Source organism: Manis javanica, chromosome 1, assembly GCF_040802235.1.
Source record: "Manis javanica isolate MJ-LG chromosome 1, MJ_LKY, whole genome shotgun sequence".
NCBI classification, from domain to species: Eukaryota; Metazoa; Chordata; class Mammalia; order Pholidota; family Manidae; genus Manis; species Manis javanica.
Window position 1 is genome coordinate 88,919,976 of NC_133156.1, and position 18,518 is coordinate 88,938,493.

At 45.0% G+C, this 18,518-nt stretch overlaps 1 protein-coding gene and 1 pseudogene across 3 annotated transcripts in view; both read right to left on the reverse strand.

Annotated features, from left to right (window-relative positions):
• Window positions 1-217: 217 nt before the first annotated feature.
• On the reverse strand, window positions 218-5,549 carry LOC140848996 (small ribosomal subunit protein eS1 pseudogene; annotated as a pseudogene).
• Window positions 5,550-5,696: 147 nt separating this feature from the next.
• Window positions 5,697-18,518, reverse strand: part of THBS4 (thrombospondin 4) — a 105,195-nt gene continuing 92,373 nt past the window's right edge. For all 3 annotated transcript variants that reach the window (XM_073234640.1, XM_073234638.1, XM_073234641.1), the window contains 12 exons: window positions 17,141-17,245; window positions 16,465-16,572; window positions 16,004-16,163; window positions 14,536-14,654; window positions 13,603-13,655; window positions 11,073-11,266; window positions 9,965-10,143; window positions 9,344-9,392; window positions 9,071-9,267; window positions 8,347-8,519; window positions 6,487-6,626; window positions 5,697-5,920 (listed from right to left, as the gene is read on the reverse strand). In XM_073234640.1, the coding sequence (XP_073090741.1) occupies window positions 5,859-5,920; window positions 6,487-6,626; window positions 8,347-8,519; window positions 9,071-9,267; window positions 9,344-9,392; window positions 9,965-10,143; window positions 11,073-11,266; window positions 13,603-13,655; window positions 14,536-14,654; window positions 16,004-16,163; window positions 16,465-16,572; window positions 17,141-17,245 (1,539 nt within the window). In that variant the 3' untranslated portion in view covers window positions 5,697-5,858. The remainder of the gene's footprint in view (window positions 5,921-6,486; window positions 6,627-8,346; window positions 8,520-9,070; window positions 9,268-9,343; window positions 9,393-9,964; window positions 10,144-11,072; window positions 11,267-13,602; window positions 13,656-14,535; window positions 14,655-16,003; window positions 16,164-16,464; window positions 16,573-17,140; window positions 17,246-18,518) is intronic.

Below are 18,518 nucleotides of genomic sequence, written 5' to 3' on the forward strand. Positions count from 1 at the left end.
CTCTTTTAAGCTTTTGATTAATTTTTAGTCCCATTTATGAACCTAGTTAATTAAATTTTCTTAAGCATTTTAAATTGTACTTGTAAATTTAATATATTAATCTATAACAATAAACTAGTACATTAATTTGTAATATACAGTAAGTTTAATGTTTAAATTTCATTTGTAAATTTAATTTTTCTGTCATTTGACAAAACCTACCTAGGTACTTAAGTAACTCTTATAAATGTAACAAACTTGTGAATATTGTGGGTTATAAGTTATCATAACTATCTCACTATTACCTATATATTCAACCAAAGTCTTCCACACCTTTTAATCACTTAAAATCACAAGTCTAAAATCAAATAGTCAACTCTACATTTTTCATTGGAATCACAAGTTCAATTTATGAGATTCTCTAATATGTCAAATTCTCTAAAATATTTCAGACAGTTTAAATACCATGAATTTAAAGATAATCCCCAAGCACCACACAAAAACATTAGGATAAGGGGTTCAGCATCTCTTTACTTAATTCTAAGTTCCTTAATAATAAAAGACACCCACTAAAGAAACTATATTGTCTCAAGAAATTTGGGGTGAATCTCACAGTGGGTTGAGGTCATTTATTAATCAAAGCTTTGGGCAAGGATGTGAGATTGGAACTGTGGATACTGAAGGTGATTTTCTCATGACTCCAGAGGAAAGGTTGAGCCCTCTTACAGTCCCAGTTATTAGGGACCCCAAGTATATGGTCTCCAAACAGCAGCACCTCAGCTCACTCCTCTAGGTTCATGTTATAAATGACCCAGTTCCCAAGTTTTCTCACTTCTAGACCAGATTCTTTTTTTGTTGCATGAATATATTCCAAGTTATCTTCTTAACCTGGGCCATAAAAAAATGCTTACAGATGTTTAAATAATAGATGACTAGATTATGCACCTTTCTCATCCTCTTTGTAACCCAGCACCAAAATTAAGCTAAAGATGAACCCCTATAATAATTCTGAGATGTAGGAATAATAACCTGGGAAAAGTGAGGGAAGAGCTTCCTTTCTCTTTTTTGGGTGGAGGCAAAATGTGCTCCACCTCCTTCTCTGCACCTGCTTTGCACCAGGACCTCTTCCTCATGCCCCCAGAGCCCTCCTCCTTCCCCAAGAACTCTCTCCACATCCATGGGGTTCTCTAGGCCTTTTCCCCATAGTGACGTTCCTCTCCTCTTAGTCACGCCTCTCATTCCCTCAGGGCCCTTGAACTCAGAAGACAGGATGATAGGCAATGAATGAATTCATCCTAGTTGGTGAGTGACTGACGGCTGCTCTTACTCCTGGAGATGCTAATAAGAGGACCTTACTACCTGGATGCAACTCTGCTAGGAATCTCAGTTGCTGTGCCAAAGGTGAAAATAAGCATTCGAAAATGCCAGGTTGTGAACTGGGGGAGAGGGCACCATACCAGCTAGTCCATTCCCCTGGTGGATATCTGGCATCTGGCTAACCTCTCAAGTGCTTCCTGATTCACAACTTTTTCCACGTCTCTGCTTCTTTCTTTCTTTCTTTATTCCACAAAGAAGATTTTTATTTGACACCATTAAAAGTCTGAATTTCCAACAGGTCTTGAATTGGTGGCTTGTATCTATCAGCTCATTCAGCTTTAGCACCTGTCTCATCCCCAGTAACTTTTCCAGAACTATCTTCACCATGAAGCTCCCTGAGTTTTCCTAATTCAAAAGTGGGCTTTTTCAGCATTTTCACTTTTCTAACAAAGATATCATGATGTGGATGAATAGATCACAAAGCCTTTTCTACATCTTTTCCAATGCTGTCTGGAATCAGTTTATTGACCAACTTTTTTCAAGTCATTTGTCTGCACTTTTTGGGTCGTGACTTCCACCATCATGTTCAGAATTTGGTGGAGGTGTGGAGCATAACAGCTCTTCTGAATCTGATTGTTGTGCTTTTTAGTAAAACCGACATAGAATAGATGAAACAAATAACCATCAGTGGTCTTGACAACAACATGAATTCCAATCATGGTCTGCCATTTTTGACCATGGAGCACAATTTGTCGTGGAAATTAGGCAATTTTGCCCTGAACATCCTCAGTAATTAGCTTGAATTTTCTAAATGCATCTTCATCATTTTGCTGGTCAGCAAGATTAACTTTAAAAACACTACCCTTGAGTCCATCAGATGCAAATTGGGTTCTTTGAGGTCTTGTGGCTAGTGTTTCTTCAATATTTCTTATATTGAACGTGGCTGGTGGTTTCATGTCTTACCAACCTTTCTTAGAAAAAAGATCAACCAATTTCTTCTTGGCTCTCCTTTTGCTGCCTTTCGTAAGGTGCTTGTTCTTGCCCACCGCTATGAAAATTGCCTTTTTTTTAAAACTGAATATATTTAACATACAACGTTATATAAATTTAAGGTGTACAATGTGTTAATTTGATACATTTATAGTTTGTAATATGATTGCCATTGTTGTAATATTTGGCACCTCTATGACATTACATAAGTATCCTTTCTTTTTAGTGGTTGGGATAATTTTTAGTCTCAGCAAGTTTGTAGTACAGTATTGTCTGTATTCATTACATTGACTTTATTGTACAGACTCACTGTACAGCGTTTTAGATCTCTATGACTTAGTTGCTACCGATTATAACTTTGTTCCCTTGAACAACATCAATCATTTATCCTCCCACTCCCCATCCTCTGGTAACCACCATTTCCTGTTATTTACATATTTGACTTTTTTAGACTGTATATGTAAGTGATATACAGTATTTGTCCTTCTCTGTCTGACTTCTCTCACCTAGCATAATGTGCTCAAGTTCTATCCATGTTGTCACAAATGGCAGGATATCCTCCTTTTTCACGGCTGAACCATATTCTATTGTGTGTATATATCACACTTTTTTATCCATTCATTCATTGATGGGCATTTTAGATTGTTTCCATATCTTGGCTATTGTGAATAATGCTGTGATAAACATGGTAGTATATATACCTCTTTGAAATCCTGTTTTTCCTTTTGTTAAATCCCCAGAAGAGGAATTGCTAGATTGTATGAAATTTCTATTTTTAATTTTTTTGAGGAGAATTCATATTGTTTTCCATAGTGGTTGGACCAATTTACATCCCACCTGTATACAGGTTCCCTTCTGACCACATCCTTGTCAGGACCTGTTGACTCTTGTCTTCTTGAGATTACCTCACACCTTTAGAATGGTTACCTTGTTATGGCTTGGATCTGCAGTTCCCTGATGCTTAGTGATGGTGAGCATCTTTTCATGTGCGTGTTAGTTCTTCTATCCATTTTTAAATAAAAAAATTTTTTGTTATTGTATGAGTTCTTCATGTATTTTGGACAACCCTTTATCCAATATGTGGTTTGCAAGATTTTCTCTCTTTCTGCATGTTGTCTTTTCATTTTGTTTCTTTTGCTGTGCAGAAGCTTTTGAGTTTGATGTGGTCCCATTTGTTGATTTTTGCTTTTCTCGTTTGAGCTTTTGGTTTCATATCCAAAAAAATCACTGCTGAGAGCAATGTTGAAGAGCTTCCTCCCGACGTTTTCTTCTAGGTGTACTTTCCTACTTCTTCAGCAAGAAGCTTCCTGAAAGTTGTAGGTTTTCTACACCAGCTTCCAAGATACTGAGGAGGGACAACTAGGAATAAGACAAGATAGTGTACCCAGTTGTGTATTGATAAATGTGTGACAGTCAGCTCTCTGGAGTCCTGATTTGTAGTGTTTGCAAATGTCTGTGGTGTAAGTACTCCTGCTACTGTGCATTTCAAACTATCACCAGTTTAACAACCAGCTCGCAAAATTCCTAAAAACTTAATGGTTGGCTCTCTTGAGCTGGTATGTGCCGGCTTCTGCACACCACTGGATCTACCAGTTCTATTTACTGATTGTTGGGAGGACAATGTAATACACGAATGTAATCTTACTAAGGGATGGAATTATGTTCTAGATCTCCTGTAGCCCTGTGGCAGAAGGATGGTTATAGACACAAAATTTTGATTAACTAAAGGAATCTTCCTCTGGATATACTGCCTTCTCAAAGTAACTGCACAGCTAATAGCAGGGAGACAGGGGCTTGTGGGGAAGGAGGCTGCTGCTGCTTTTCACCAAGAGAGGTAATTTAGAGAAGAATATAGGAGCCATAGGATAGTTTTGATGAGGAAACCAGGCTCACTAAAAGTCAGATGAAGATACTGTAAGAATTCAGCTCAGATTTCCATCCCAGATCTGATCAATACACTTACCTCTTAGAAATTAGTGTATTTCAAATATAGGATCTGATATGTACTTCAGGGATTAGAATGAAATGACTCAAAAGAGGTTCTGTAGCCTTCATCACAGACTATCTAGGTGCCAAGGACTCTGGAGAGAGGGTATTAAGAGAGCTGTAAAGGCATAACCTAACTGCACCACAGCGTAGGTGGAGCGCCGAGCAGGTCAGGGAGCTCCTGCAGGCCCTAGGGGCTCAGGAAATAACCTTCCAGTGAGATTCAGAAAGTGAGGAAAAGGGGGAAGATTGAGAGATGACTACCACCAATTTAACAAATTTACTTCTTTCTGATATTTTTGGAACTGGGATGTATTTGTGGATGTGGAACCACAGGTTGAAAACAGCCTGTGCGAAAAATATGGCCTGCAAGTCCTAGGCAGCCTCTGTATCAGGATCCCCCAGGTTAGATTGTGTCAGCAGAGGAACAGCTGGGAGACAGGCCTGAGTTCTGTCTACTTATTGAACACCTTGATGGGGAAGAGATCAAATGTCCTGAGTTATGAAGGAACATACACCTCCAGGGTTTACATGTGAGAAGGTGTTCCAAAATCCTCCATATTTCATGTTGTTCATGCATTTGCCATTGTATTTTTTGACTATTAAAATCATGATAGAACTGGTAAGAGCATTTATCCTGTATTTGTGATTACGGATATTTCCAGGTATTATGGAATAGAATATATTGCTGCCCAGCAGTATTCTTTGAAAGGAACTCTTAGAGAATTTATAAAAATCTGCCTGGATGTTTGCCTTATAAGTGGAAAGCAAGAACGGCTGGTGCACAAATCAGGGAAGCTTTTGCACTGTACATATAGCAATAGTACTGATGCCACCATGAAGCATATGTTGTGAGCAGCTTTTTGTGTTGTTGGAGGGCTTGTATATCTATACTGTTGCCCTTGGTACTTAGGTGTTCATCCGTCCATCCAGCAAACATATATCAGATTATCTACTGCACATGAGGTACTTTGTTAAATACTGGGGATACTGACTGTGAAGATATGGTCCTTTATTCTTACTTAGCTTAGATTCCACTAGGGGGAGCCAAATGTATAAATAATAACTGTTGAAGGTACTGGGATCAGTCTAGTGGTGGGTGGGGTATCAGAAAGAACTGGACAAATCTGCCTCAAGATTGGTCAGGAAAAGTCCTCATAGGGAAGGTGCCTCTGAGCACGGGTTCTCTCTGAGGCTCCTTATCCAGAATAATGAGGGCAGGTGGACCTACTGAGCTTTTGTGTGAAGCTAATTGGAGGGCCCAAGATGAGCCTCTTGCCTGGGTCTTCAGATTCTCACACATGTTCAATCTCACCGACCTGGTCTGGGGTAAAAAGATCCCCCTGCGAGTTCAATGTGGATACCTCAGAGAGCAACGTACACATCGAAGCCTGCACCAGGTGTGAGTGATGTGTAACACAGTCTTTAGAAATTATTTCTTCTTTATTGCCACATTCATATAAAAAGTTTGATATATTTGGGCTGATAAAAAGGAAGCCACACAGTGTATATAAAGAAAGTTGTAGGAAGTTAAAAAATATTTAGCTTTGGTATTTAGAAAAACAGTTGCCGACTGCTTCCTTGGTTTAATTATCCAGGTGATCAAAATTCTGGGTTTGAAACTCTTGGAAGTCCTCTGGGATAGTGTCTGCAAACAAGAACAGGCACCGGTGTTAATTGAGCTCCTTACCCCTGGAATCCCTGTGTCTCTGGTACTGTGCAGGCATCCTCCAGGGGGCACTATCAGCCTGCCCACAGCCTGCCTGCCCACAGCCTGCCTGCCCACAACCTGGTGCCCACAGCCTGCCTGCACAGCCATTTTCTGCTTCAGGTTGCTTTGTGAATTGTTGGCTTAAAGCCCAGGATTGCTCAATCATAGGCCTAAAGAAAATTAGCAGCAGAATGGATTTTGAATCTGCGATTATATTTGAGCCGTTTGAAAATAAAGGCTGCCTGTAAATTGAATCTGACTGAATTTCTCACTGAACCCCAAATCCTAAACCACGCAGTTAAAATTCAATGGGCCTCAATTTCCTCCTTTATCAAATAGGAAAAATGAAATATACCTTTTACTTCAGTTACACAAGGACTATCAAGTTTTGATAAATATGTGGCCTGAGCTTTGTGGAGGGAAGTATACTATAAACATAAAGTGATGATATTATATGATTAATTCTAGCAATAATACTGTGCAGTAAAATGAATGTACATTACCATTGCAGCGATACTTGAGATTGGACCAAATGATGTTTTCTTGGGAGAAACAGAATACGCCAAGCCGGCCTCCACGCATGGTGGTGTCTATGGTGACCCCAGAGTCAGCCACCAACTCGGAGCCTTCATAAAATCTCACCCTGCAGGAAACAGAGCCTGAATGGGTCTCAAACCAAGGTCAGAGTGAAGTGCCATCATGAGACCCAGAGGTCCCTCTTCATTCTCACAGACCTGGACTGTGCATAGCTGTCAACCCTTCCCTAAGAGATCGGCAGCTCCATGAGGTCAGGGACCATGTGGCTGTGTCCTTCCATCATCTATCTCTCTGGAGGCCTAATACGATGTTGGGCACAGAAGCAGACTCGATGGGTACTTGCTGGCGAGTTAAAGAGAAATCAATACAACCCAGAAGCAAGTGGCTTTGTGACTCCATTGCCTGTGAGTTACCTGGTCTAGATATCTCATTTAAAAACAGCTGCTCTGCCTTAGGTCTGATACCTTTTGGTAGAGTCTCAGAGCAGTAATTCTCATCAGGAGTAACAGCCCGCCCTAAACAGGGTTTAAGAAACGTGTGGAGCATTGAAGCCAGGGTAGCTGGATGGCTTAAGGGCCTGGCGAGAACAGTCAAAACCTGTCCTGCATCCATACATTTTTGGAGTCTTCCTCCAGACATGTGGGTAGGGGAAGAGCCTCTTGGTTATCCGAGCCTAGAACTCCCTTTTATGTGTGAACACCAAGTATTTTTATGCTATTTTTATATAAACTGCATTTTCCCGGGTAAATTGAGAGCTGTCGAATACTTTATTTTGTTTGAAAATCAAGAGCTGTTCACTATTTTAGAAATTCACATCACTGTTGGCAATACCATTGTAGGATTTAAGTTATCAACACAACAATCTGTATTAAAATGTCACCTGCACAGTGCTTGTAGGTATAGGTGTCTCAGCATTGACATGATTTTGTTATAAGTTATTCTCATTTCTCTAATATGTGGCTAGGGATCAGATTGATTTTCTAAAATTATATGTGCAGGGAGGTTATATTTTCCATGATTTCATTTTGGGACAGAAGAAGGAATGTTTCAAATATTTGTTGTAAAAAGGGGACATTTACTTAATAGAGCTGAGGACATGATCATCTTACTGTGAGACAAATAGCACATTCAACATAATGTCTTGAAGAACAAAATATGAATTAGCCCTCATGACTTTGCTTCTTCTAGGCTGCTTTCCTGCCCTGGTTGGGAGGATGCACTCAGCACCCTTCCCTAAACGTAGCACATAAGCTGGCATGGGTTTGGATGGCAAGGATTTGCATGTTCATAGCAATGGGAATGTAAGTACACTAAGTTTCAAAGCCACCCTAGCTCCTGAGAGTAGTTTTTAAAGTAGTTCTGGGGGAAAATGAGGAGATTACATTGGCTCACATGAAGGTTGGTTCAGGCTGTGTGTGGCACATGCCGGGCCTTGTGCCCATTGCTGCCATCATGGAGTTTATGGTCCAGGAGGGCAGACAACTGGAAGGGGCACATGCAGTAGGGCATGAAATATTCACCATAAGTGATCATACAGGGCCCAGAGGAACCACAGCATGTGTGTCCACTTCAGGCTGCTCTGAGGAACATGGAGAAGGGGGATCACTGGCCCCAGTGCTGAGGCCTCCCCCCATCAGACAGTCCCACTGCCCCCAGTCTGGTCCTAATGTCCAGGAGGTCAGTTTGAGCCTGGGTGTCTTCCTCTCACCCCTTCCCAGGAGTGGGAGCCTGAGGTGTGCCCTCAGGGACACCCTGGGTCAAGGCTGCTCAGGGCAGCGAAGGCTCTGGATACAGAATGAGGGGGCGGGTGTGGGGCCCCCACCTACCTGATGTAGCCCACCTGGGGCCTATGCTGTAGGAACCAGCGGTAGGACACCTTGTCCTTCCAGCCCACATTCCTGGAGTCCTTCCACAGCAGCCGGACCTGGTCACTGGTGTCTCCCGTGTGCCACAAGGAGTTGCGGAGATGCTCTCCTGGGCCAGTCTTGGACTTCACAGCCTGGAAAATGACATGAGCATGGTTTTTGAAGGCACAGACACTCCTTCTGGGGTGGTAAATTCATGGTCACACTATGGCTGCCTTAGGTTTGGGTACTTAAATGCCATTTCTGCTGAGGTAACTCCCAACCTGTTAGTAATCACAGGTGAACAGTCCAGTAATCCATTCAGTATTTTTCCTGTTATAACCCTGTTCCCCACATTCATCTGCTGAGCGCTCTGAAGTTTGCCTTTTCTCCCAGCAGGAATGACAGGCAGCCTCGAAGCCCTCAGGTAAGTGCTGGCCCCGTCGAGGAAACAGATTAGCCAACAGAGAGTGGCTGGAGCAGTCCCTCCCAAGTCTTCCCACCTCTCGGGGCCTGCTCGGGCTGACGTTCTCACCATCAGAACCACCCAGAGGTTAGCATGTAGCTCGTGACTGAAAGCAAGGCCCACAGCAGGCTCTAGTTTTCTCTGACTTGAACACTAGAATGAATGCATCAATTTCTTAAGGGAACACAGATTTTAAAAGGAGGGAGATGGGCCCATTGAGTGATTTTAAACCATCACTACCTTAAGCTGAATGCCAGGTTCTGCAACAGCTCGGAACGGGGTGGCTTGCCAATACGTCTGCTCGGTCTGCTTCCACATGACCACATAGAAGCTGGAGCTATCTTGGTAACCAAAGATAAAGCCGGCATAGTCATCGTCCGTCTGGGTATTTACGTGGAAGGTCCCTTCAAAGTCAACTCCATTAAAAGCTGTGTATCCTGTAGAGGTCAGTAAGATTAGAAAAAGGCCACAGGACGAGCTGCCACACAAGTGTAACCGAGGCCCCGGACCTACCCACTGCCAGGCCAGGATCGCTGTTCATGGTCTGCACGATCTCCATGCCCTGCAGAGAGAGTTGAAGAGTGAAGAGCATTCTGAAAGGGGGTGCAGTAAGTGCAAGAAGCCCAGGGCCACAGGTGCCTTGGGTGAGGGGTCAGCAATGGCGACATCCACATAAAGATTGATCTGAGGAGCTGGTCTACCTTGGTATGTGCACAAAGCAGAATAGGAATCATTTTGCTAAAACTGTCAGTTAAGCTGACTCACTAAACCCTTAATTGAAGAATATACACTTGGAATGAATGTGACTAGCTGGGTGGTGCTGGAAATCTAAGCCTCTCTGTGCCTTCCTCTGTTCCACGATGAGGAGGACACGCGGGAGGCAGCCTGTTGCAGAGATGAGGGCTGTGGCTCTAGAGTCAGGCTGGGTCCCACTTCTAGCCGTCTCAGCCACCTTTCTGCAGCGCTATCAGGAGCAATCAGTACAGCTTTATGAGACTCGATCTCATCATCTGTAAAGAGGGGCTAAAAAACGTGAAGGGAACAGTGCCTGCTGAGAGTCAGTGCCCTCTCACTGTTACTGTCAGAACAGCTGGTGCTGAGAGGTGAAGCTGGTGCCAGTCCTGCGACACTCACCTGGTTCAACACTACCCAGTTGGGGTCGATCTGGGCATCCCCTTCAGGGTCCAGGACCACTGTCTGGTAGGCCCTGAAGTCGGTCAGGGTGACCTCTGCGTTCTCTGGGCAGACGTCAATCCGATCAATGACCTGGTCCTGGTCAAAGTCCGTCTCGCAGATGTCTCCCACGCCGTCGCCTGAATGAAGAGAGGTTGAGGGGCTTGACAGCGTGTACACCAGCCCTGCTCCTTGACGTAGAAGGGGCTGGGCAAGGAGGAGAGGGCCCCAGCTCCGGGGCTGTGGTTTCCAGCCCACGCTGGGAGAGGAGCCCTGGATCCAGTCAGCTCTGAGCCGGCCCCACCCTGGAGTCCTAACAAGGTGTGATCCAAAAACCTTGCTGGGGACAGAGGGGAGGGCAGCTGTTCAAAACTGACCTTACAAGAAACCCTGGTTGTCCTCTGAGTGGGGGTCATCAACTGGTGGATCCTAAGCCTGACTTTATACAAACAAATATCTATTGCATTTCCTGGACCATAACACACAGAAAGCAGGGAAATGTTTATCATTTGAATCGCTCTTAAGACCATAACTTCTGGCGATCCTTAGGCTGACTCTGGCTCACAGGGTGTTCTGGTCAGCTGACGTGATGCTACTTAAACGTGTGAATCTGTGCGGCTGTGGATGGCCATGTCTTCGCCAGCCCACCGCAGTCCTTGCTACTCTGCCAGATCATTTCTGGCTTATCTGCTTGGCTCCAGCAGTCACCTGAGTTTGTGAACCCCACCTCAGCCATCTGCTGCTGTGCCCTCCTCTCCGTCCTGCTCCTTTTTTGTACTTCCTGGGACAGGGGCCAACACGATGACTGAGCAACTCTCCATGTCTCTAGAGCGGGAGCACGTGGCCGCTTCCCTGCCCCGTGTGAGCTCATCCCAGGGCTGCTCAGAAGCTGCAAAGCAGGTTTTTTCTGACAAGAGTCAGAGATTGGCATCTACCAGGAGTCTGCTGTCCACATAGGCTGTGGCCATGCAGAGAAGCCGGGCCCTGGACACCTGGGGGAGGTGGGCCACCACATGCCTGGCCTATGGGAGCTGGGGGTTGCCTGCAGCTCTGGGCTGAGCCGGCTTACTGTTGCTATCCTCCTGGGTCGGGTTGGGAACCAGACGGCAGTTGTCTGGCCCAGGGGGCACCAGGTCCGGGATACCATCATTGTCATCGTCATCGTCACACTCGTCACCAATTCCATCCTTATCAGTGTCCAGCTGGGCACTGTTGATAACGGTGGGGCAGTTGTCTGTACTGTCCTGGTGCCCATCTCCGTCACTGGGGAAGAAGGAGAGATGGTTTGTGTAACAGTTCAGCAGAGGGCAGGATGAGTGCAGTTCTCAGGAGGGAAAGTTGGGTTTGGGGTTTTAACTCTGCTCGGTTTTTAACAAACTTCTGTGGGCAGCAGGGACCATTTTCTCACTTTCTCAACTTGTTGAAATAAGATCACTTCTACTCAAGAAGATAAGGGTTGATTTTTGTGAGCGGATGTTCCTGTCAGTCCCTGAGGACTACTAGATGACCCCTGACTGAATGTGCAGAGGAACAAGGTGAGGGGCTGCGGGGCAGGTGGCTCAGCCACTCACAGGCAGGTGACCCCTCTGTGACCCAGTGTCCTCATCTATAAAATGGGAAGAGCTGCCTCTTAGGAAGCTCTACAATGTCTTCTTCCCTTTTACTCTTCACAATCCCTAGCCAGGAGACCAAAGAAGCATGAGATGCAAATGCCACAGGGAGAATGGCAAAGAGAACGGTGTCACCCTTTCCAAGGGGTGAGCATGAAGGCTGGGCTCAGTCCTGCTAAAGAGAAGGCTCATTTTCTGCCTATCTGACTTTTCTTCCAGGCCTAAAGGCCACCTGATGAAGAGTCTTTCCTGTCCCCAGAGGCTCCCCGAGTTGATAGAGACCTCCCATGGCTACTCTGGATCAGCACAGAACTCTGTTCTCCTGGCACCACGCATGGCCTCTCCCATACTGGGAGCTGCTACACGGCTAGGATGGGACAGGGTGGGAAGCCAAGCAACAGTCCCTGCACGCTTTCTGGATGGGTCCCAGAGAAAGTGAGGCCTACCTGGACAAGCAGAAGATGGCGTGATTCAAACAGTAGAATTCCTATGCATATAGCACGGCTGCTTTTTAAATCTTAAGATTGACCTATTTCCATTAGCAGCCATTCTATATAGCCCTGAACATTTTTACACAAAAACAAGCAGTTCCTGCCTTCCTCTCCGAGATTCAAGTTTGTGGAAATTAAAATGCAGTAGAATGAGTTATTTATTTTAAGGCAATATCTAGAGGCTGGTGGGACATTTTAGAAACTACTTGGCAATCAGAGTGCAGGATGACCTGCAACAGGAAGCCCTGCTGACAGGCACCATTTAGGGAAGCTGCCAGGGGACCAGTCCCACGTTCCACCCAGAAACAGAGATAGTCTAGGTCAGACGTTGTTGCTGACTTGTCTCCTGTGCTGTGCGAACAATAACAACATAGCCACCATTTTCTGTGGGTCACCTGAAGGTCAGCACCATTTTCTGTGGGTCACCTGAAGGTCAGCACTGTGCTGGGAGCTTTACCTACATTATCTTTGATTTTCACCATCACCTGCAAGATGCATTTAATTATCTCTGTTTTGTAGATGAAGGAATTGAGACTCAGAGATTGAGAAGTACATTTAAGTTCACTTAGCTAGGATGCATTTTGCAGCAAGGACACTGAGCACAAGGACAAAGACTGGACTCCATAGGAACTGTCCTTGAACAAGGTTTGGCCAGAGAGCCACTGTTGGCAGGGCAGTCCCTGGGAAGAGGTTGAGAAAGGAAGCTACATTTATTCTTGCTTTGTCTTGTAGAATCCCCTCCCTCTCTCATCCTTGTCCCTGTCCTGTCTCTATAAGGGTTCCCTGTGCAGATGAAGGGTCTTAGCACCCTGGACTGCAGCTGCCCCCAGGGCAGAGCTGCATATGTGTGGTTTTCGTGAGGCTCATATGGCATCTGATACAGTCCTGTGTCTTACTGTAGGACTCCATCCATGTGGGGTAGGAGGATTGGCAAAATTCATTTGCATAGAACAATTCCACTCAAGGGAAACAATGAAAAAGTTCTAAGGACAATGAAATAGCAGTGATCTCTCAGCAAACTGACAGCTTTCTATTTTGGGAGGATGGTGAAGTTTCTTGAGCCAAAATAATGTAATACTAAAAGAGCTGATATCTATTGAGTACTATCTATGAAACAGAAACTATAATATGTACTTTTCATAATGAATTCAATTAACAGTCACAACAGTTCTATGAGCTACATTCCATTGTCACCCCCATTTTACAGATGAGAAAATTGAGATGCAGGTGATTTGCCAAAGTTTAGATGGTTTGTAAGTGAAGGAGCTGGGGTTTATACCTTACTAGAGTACCTAGTGGCCCCTCCTGATATTACCACCTCCTATACAAAACTCTCAGGCAGGTGTGGTGACCCTGACCAGAGGCAGGGCTGTTGTCCCACCAGCAACTCAATTTATTTGGTGAGATCCCAAAACATGGTAGAAGCAGAAAGCTTTGAAAGATACAAAGCTCTCTGGAGTTTTCACCTGGGTCTATGCAGATGGGAGATAGGCCATACCTGTCCTGATTGGTGTCACAGGAGTCCCCAACCAGATCGTTGTCCACATCAGACTGCGAAGAGAACACAACATGTTATTTATCCCTAGGCTTGCACGCACAGAATGTTCCAGAGAAGGCAGACCTGGTCCATCGTCACTGGCTCTCAGGAATTATTTCTCTGGAATTGGGGTGGTGCAAAACTGCAAAAGGACAATGCCATATTGGTGTAGGCACAAAGCTGAATTTTCAAAAAAGCCTTCCAAAATATCAAGCTACATGGATGAGCCGCCTACACACCAGATGAGCTGATTGGAAAGGGCGCTGGGGCAGCATGGTGACAGGTGGAGATGTGGAACTCGGGCACGGGTCGGAAGGGAGCCAGCCGCAGGCGTGGGGATGAGGCAAACTGATTTCGCTCTGCTTCTGCATTTTGGAATTGAGCCACAGTGGGAGTGAGTCACAGAGGGCAACAATGACTCCCCTCTCTCAGGGCTTTAAAAATACATGACACATCATGCCCAATGATCCAGACAGGAAGGGGGAGTGAGAAGGCAAGCAGCACGTTGCCAACTGAACTTAATCAGAGACATCCATACATAGGCCATGTAGGGATTTGGGGACTAACAGGACATGAGGCTCCCGATGGTTAATTTCCATGTCACCTTTTCTTTTTAACAAAAAAACTTGTTTTGGGCATCATTAAATTCATATTATTAACCTCATAGGCACGTGACAGCCTGTGAGATTAGTCCAGAGGGCCTCAGATCTCTGTGTTTTTCCTGTCACCTCCAGGCCTAATGTGCTGTTTGCCACCTCTGCTCTGTTAGGTCCATGGGGATGGTACAGAACCAAGCCGGTGGGCTCTGCTGCCTTCTTCCAGACACTGGTCTTAAATGAGTCTTTGCACAGGGGAGTTCAGCCCAGAATTTGAATTGCCCTCTATCCCACTAACCTGATTTGGGTTGCTGACATCAGGACAACTGTCACAGGCATCCCCCACGCCATCGCCATCCTTGTCCTGTTGGTTACGATTGGAAACTTTTGGGCAGTTGTCCAGAATGTTTTTTATTCCTACATGAGACAGGAATGCTTCCATGAGTCAGTGAATATCACAGGTCAGGGACACTTCTCTGTGTGTAGGTGCTGTAGCGACCAGGCCTACACACAGTGACTTCTGCCCAGACCAGCCTCAGAGACCATGACCTTTTCAATAGTTATCTGGAGAGAATATCAAAGGATGGCTTCTGGGCAACTTAAAAATGAATGGTGATCTAAGGCATTTATCCACAAAGTTATAATTTGCTCAAGATATCAAGGGCTATCGCTGCAATGAGGAGGGCATGAAGGAGAGTGGGTGGGCTGACCCTCGAGAGGGAGGACCTTGTGCGTGTGAGCTTGGGAACCAAGGACTTGGACAGTGGGGTGCTGGAGCCAGGCCACCGTGCCCTCTCCCAGCTGCCTGTTTAGTCATGTCCTCTCCTGTTGGCAGCTGGAAGTCAGTGGTGGTGAGAGTGGTATTCACACCATATAAGTTGGCAAATGTTGCAACTTGGGGATTTGTTTTGTTTTGTTTTGCTGACCTGCCTGACCTGCACACCACTGGATCTGGGTCATCAGACCAGCTTGTGGAAGGTGAGCTCATGTTTTGGGGAGGTATGACTATCCTGGAGTGGAATATTTGTGTTGTGTATTGGGGTGTTGTGTATTGTGTATTGGGGTGAATGTATTTCTAAAAGGATTTTCCTTCAAGGCTCTGTGACATGATATGTTTTTCAGAAACCATCAGGTCTTACCTATTCTTTGATGACAGTCACCCAAATGTTGTGGAAGCTACACAGGGACACATGTCCTTCCTTAAGTCCTGTGAGCCTCAAGGGCTATACAACAGGGGGTGCCATTCACAGAGACCACACACAGTGTACAGGTCCTTCAGGGGACCCGGAGCTGGGCACTGCAGCTGCCCTGCCTCCACAGCTCTTTCCAGAACTGGCAGGGATGTCCCTGTCTCCTGGAAGATTCCTGATTCTCTGTGGGAAGAGCCTGACTCAGGGGCTAATGCCTGTGACCCTGCTCATGGCCCTCTCTTTCAGTTCTCCACTTCTGGGATTGTCATGTATGAAAAGGATGGTTGGAGTCGGGGAAGGTATAATCTGGAAGACAGATGTCCCATAGAGACACAGTCCTGACAAGACACTGCTTGAGGAAATTCCTGCAAAGTTTCTGGCAATGGCATAGAGTTCAGAAACACATGGGGTTAAGTAGGGCAATGGGCTGCAGAGTCTCCTTCCACAGAAACAAGTGGCCCCTGGGCACCCTCGGTGCAGGCTGTCCATGTCAGTAATTCTATTCCTGCTTCTTACAGAGAACAAGGCAAAAGGGCAAATGAGCCCCCAACAAAGGACAAAGCAAGACAGACCCACCATCTCCATCCATGTCATCATCACAGGCATCTCCTTTTCCATCCCCATCAGTGTCTTTCTGGTCATTATTTAGGACATTCCGGCAGTTATCACAGGCATCCCCAAAGATATCTCTGTCACTGTTCCGTTGGTCCACGTTGTGCTTCAGGACACAGTTATCCTAGAGGGTCAAAAGGTCCATCATTTGCTCAGCCCTCTGCAGAGCTCTGCCATGGCCTGTCCCGTGGTGGGTGCCGGCCACCTCCACCCCTGCTGTCATGAGCTGTCAGAACTTGGGAGGCCCACATTTGTCAGTTTTATATTTTAAACATTTGAGAATCTTAGAATAGGAAGTTGCAGTCCTCGGGGAATGGAGGCACGGACACTAACATTTGGGATGATGATTATGAACGGCCTCACTGGTTTTCTCCCACTATCCCGGGCATGCAGCAGTTCACAGGCCCCTCCAGCACAGCAGGCACCTGCTCATTCAGGATCCCGTCTCCATCAGCATCCTCATCACAAGCATCTCCAACGCCATCTCTGTCTGCATCTTCTTGGCCAGAATTTGGCACATACTTGCAGTTGTCCTAAGGGAGGAAACACAGCTCAGAGGGACAGCTACATCTGACATTGGTCTTTTCCTTCTTTTTTTTTTGCTTTATTGAGGTATAATTGACAATGTCCTAAGACATTTAAAGTGTATATCATGGTGATTTGATATATGTATATATTGTGGAAGGATTTCCTCACATTGCGTCAACATATCAGCTACCTCACATATTTGTTCCCTTGCTTTTTTGGTAAGAACATTTAATTTCTACTCTTCTTAAGAAATTCCAGTTACACAAACAGTGTTATCAACTGTACTCAATAAGTTAGACATTAGATCCTCGGACCTTATTCTTCTTATAACTGAAAGATTACACCCTTTTATCAACTTCTCCTTATATCCCCCACCCTCATCTACATCTGTCCCAAGTCAAAAACTGTTTCTGACCTCAGACTGACTGGCTGTCTGGCTTTATTGTTGATGGCTGTTTTGCCACATTTGAGATGTAGCTGCTTTCAAAATGCAACTTTAAATGGAGCCCGAGGATGTCTCCCCCATATAAGAGTGTGGCTTTGGGAGGAAGGCCACCTGCTTGTCCTCCTTACCTTCTTACAGTTCCTGGCAGAGCATGGCAGTTCTTCGTCAGGGTAACTGTCAATGTCCACATCCTTTCCACAAATGTAGCCATCACCAGCCCAGCCAACTCCACACTGTGAAGGGAAAGCCGGTCAGAGGTTGGGAAGCTGAGCCTGGTGGGAGGCTGGGGCTGACAAGAGCCTCTGCTCCCCTGTGCCCATTCCCAGTGAGGGGTCAGAGCCAGTGAGCCTTGTTGGGTAGGATTTTTAAGACTGTTAGATTGGGTTTTTTTTTTTTCACATAGGAAGGGTTTAATATTATCGTCATCATCATCATTATTTAGCAATCACTATGTAGTAGTTGTTCAGAGCATGGAGTTTCAAGGAGATGGACCTGGACTCGAGTCCTCTAGTTCCACCACTTACCAGAGGTATGACCTTGGGCAGCTCATCTACCCTATGTCAGCCTCTCATTTTTTTTTTTTTTTTTTTTTTTTTTTTGAGAGGGCATCTCTCATATTTATTGATCAAATGGTTGTTAACAACAATAAAATTCAGTATAGGGGGGTCAACGCTCAATGTACAATCATTAATCCATCTCAAGCCTAATTCTCGTCAGTCTCCAATCTTCTGAAGCATAACGAACAAGTTCTTACATGGTGAACGAATTCTTACATAGTGAATAAATTCTTACATGGTGAACAGTACAAGGGCATTCATCACAGAAACTTTCAGTTTTGATTATGCAATATGACCTATAAACAATCAGGTCAAATATGAATATTCGTTTGATTTTTGTACTTGATTTATATGTTGATCCCACATTTCTCCTATTATTATTATTATTTTTATTTTTAATAAAATGCTGAAGTGGTAGGTAGATGCAAGATAAAGGTAGAAAACATAGTTTAGTGCTGTAAGAAGGCAAATGTAGATGATCAGATGATCAGGTGTGTGCCTATGGACTAAGTATTAATCCAGGCTAGACAAGGGCAGCAAGACATCCACGGATGCAGAAGATTTCTCTCAAAGCAGGGGGGGTGAGGTTCTGAGCCTCACCTCTGTTGATCCCCAAATTCTCACCTGATGGCCCCCCTGCGACTGTGCCTGTCTTAGGTTGTTCCTCCCTTGAGGAATCTTACCCGTCTCTGGCTAACCAGTCATCTTCCGGGGCCATACAGGGAAATGTAAAGTTGGTAAGTGAGAGAGAAGCCATATTGTTTGCAAAGGTTAGCTTTTTACTTCTTTGCAGATTTATGCCTTGTGGCTTCTATGCCCAGCACTTGTCTCGAGATATCTTTACCACCTGGAGGAATTATGATACTCGGTAAATTCGATATGAGGCACGAATTCTATTTAAGGGTTGTAATTAGGAAGGAAGAAGAAAAGCTATAGATGTAGCATATGA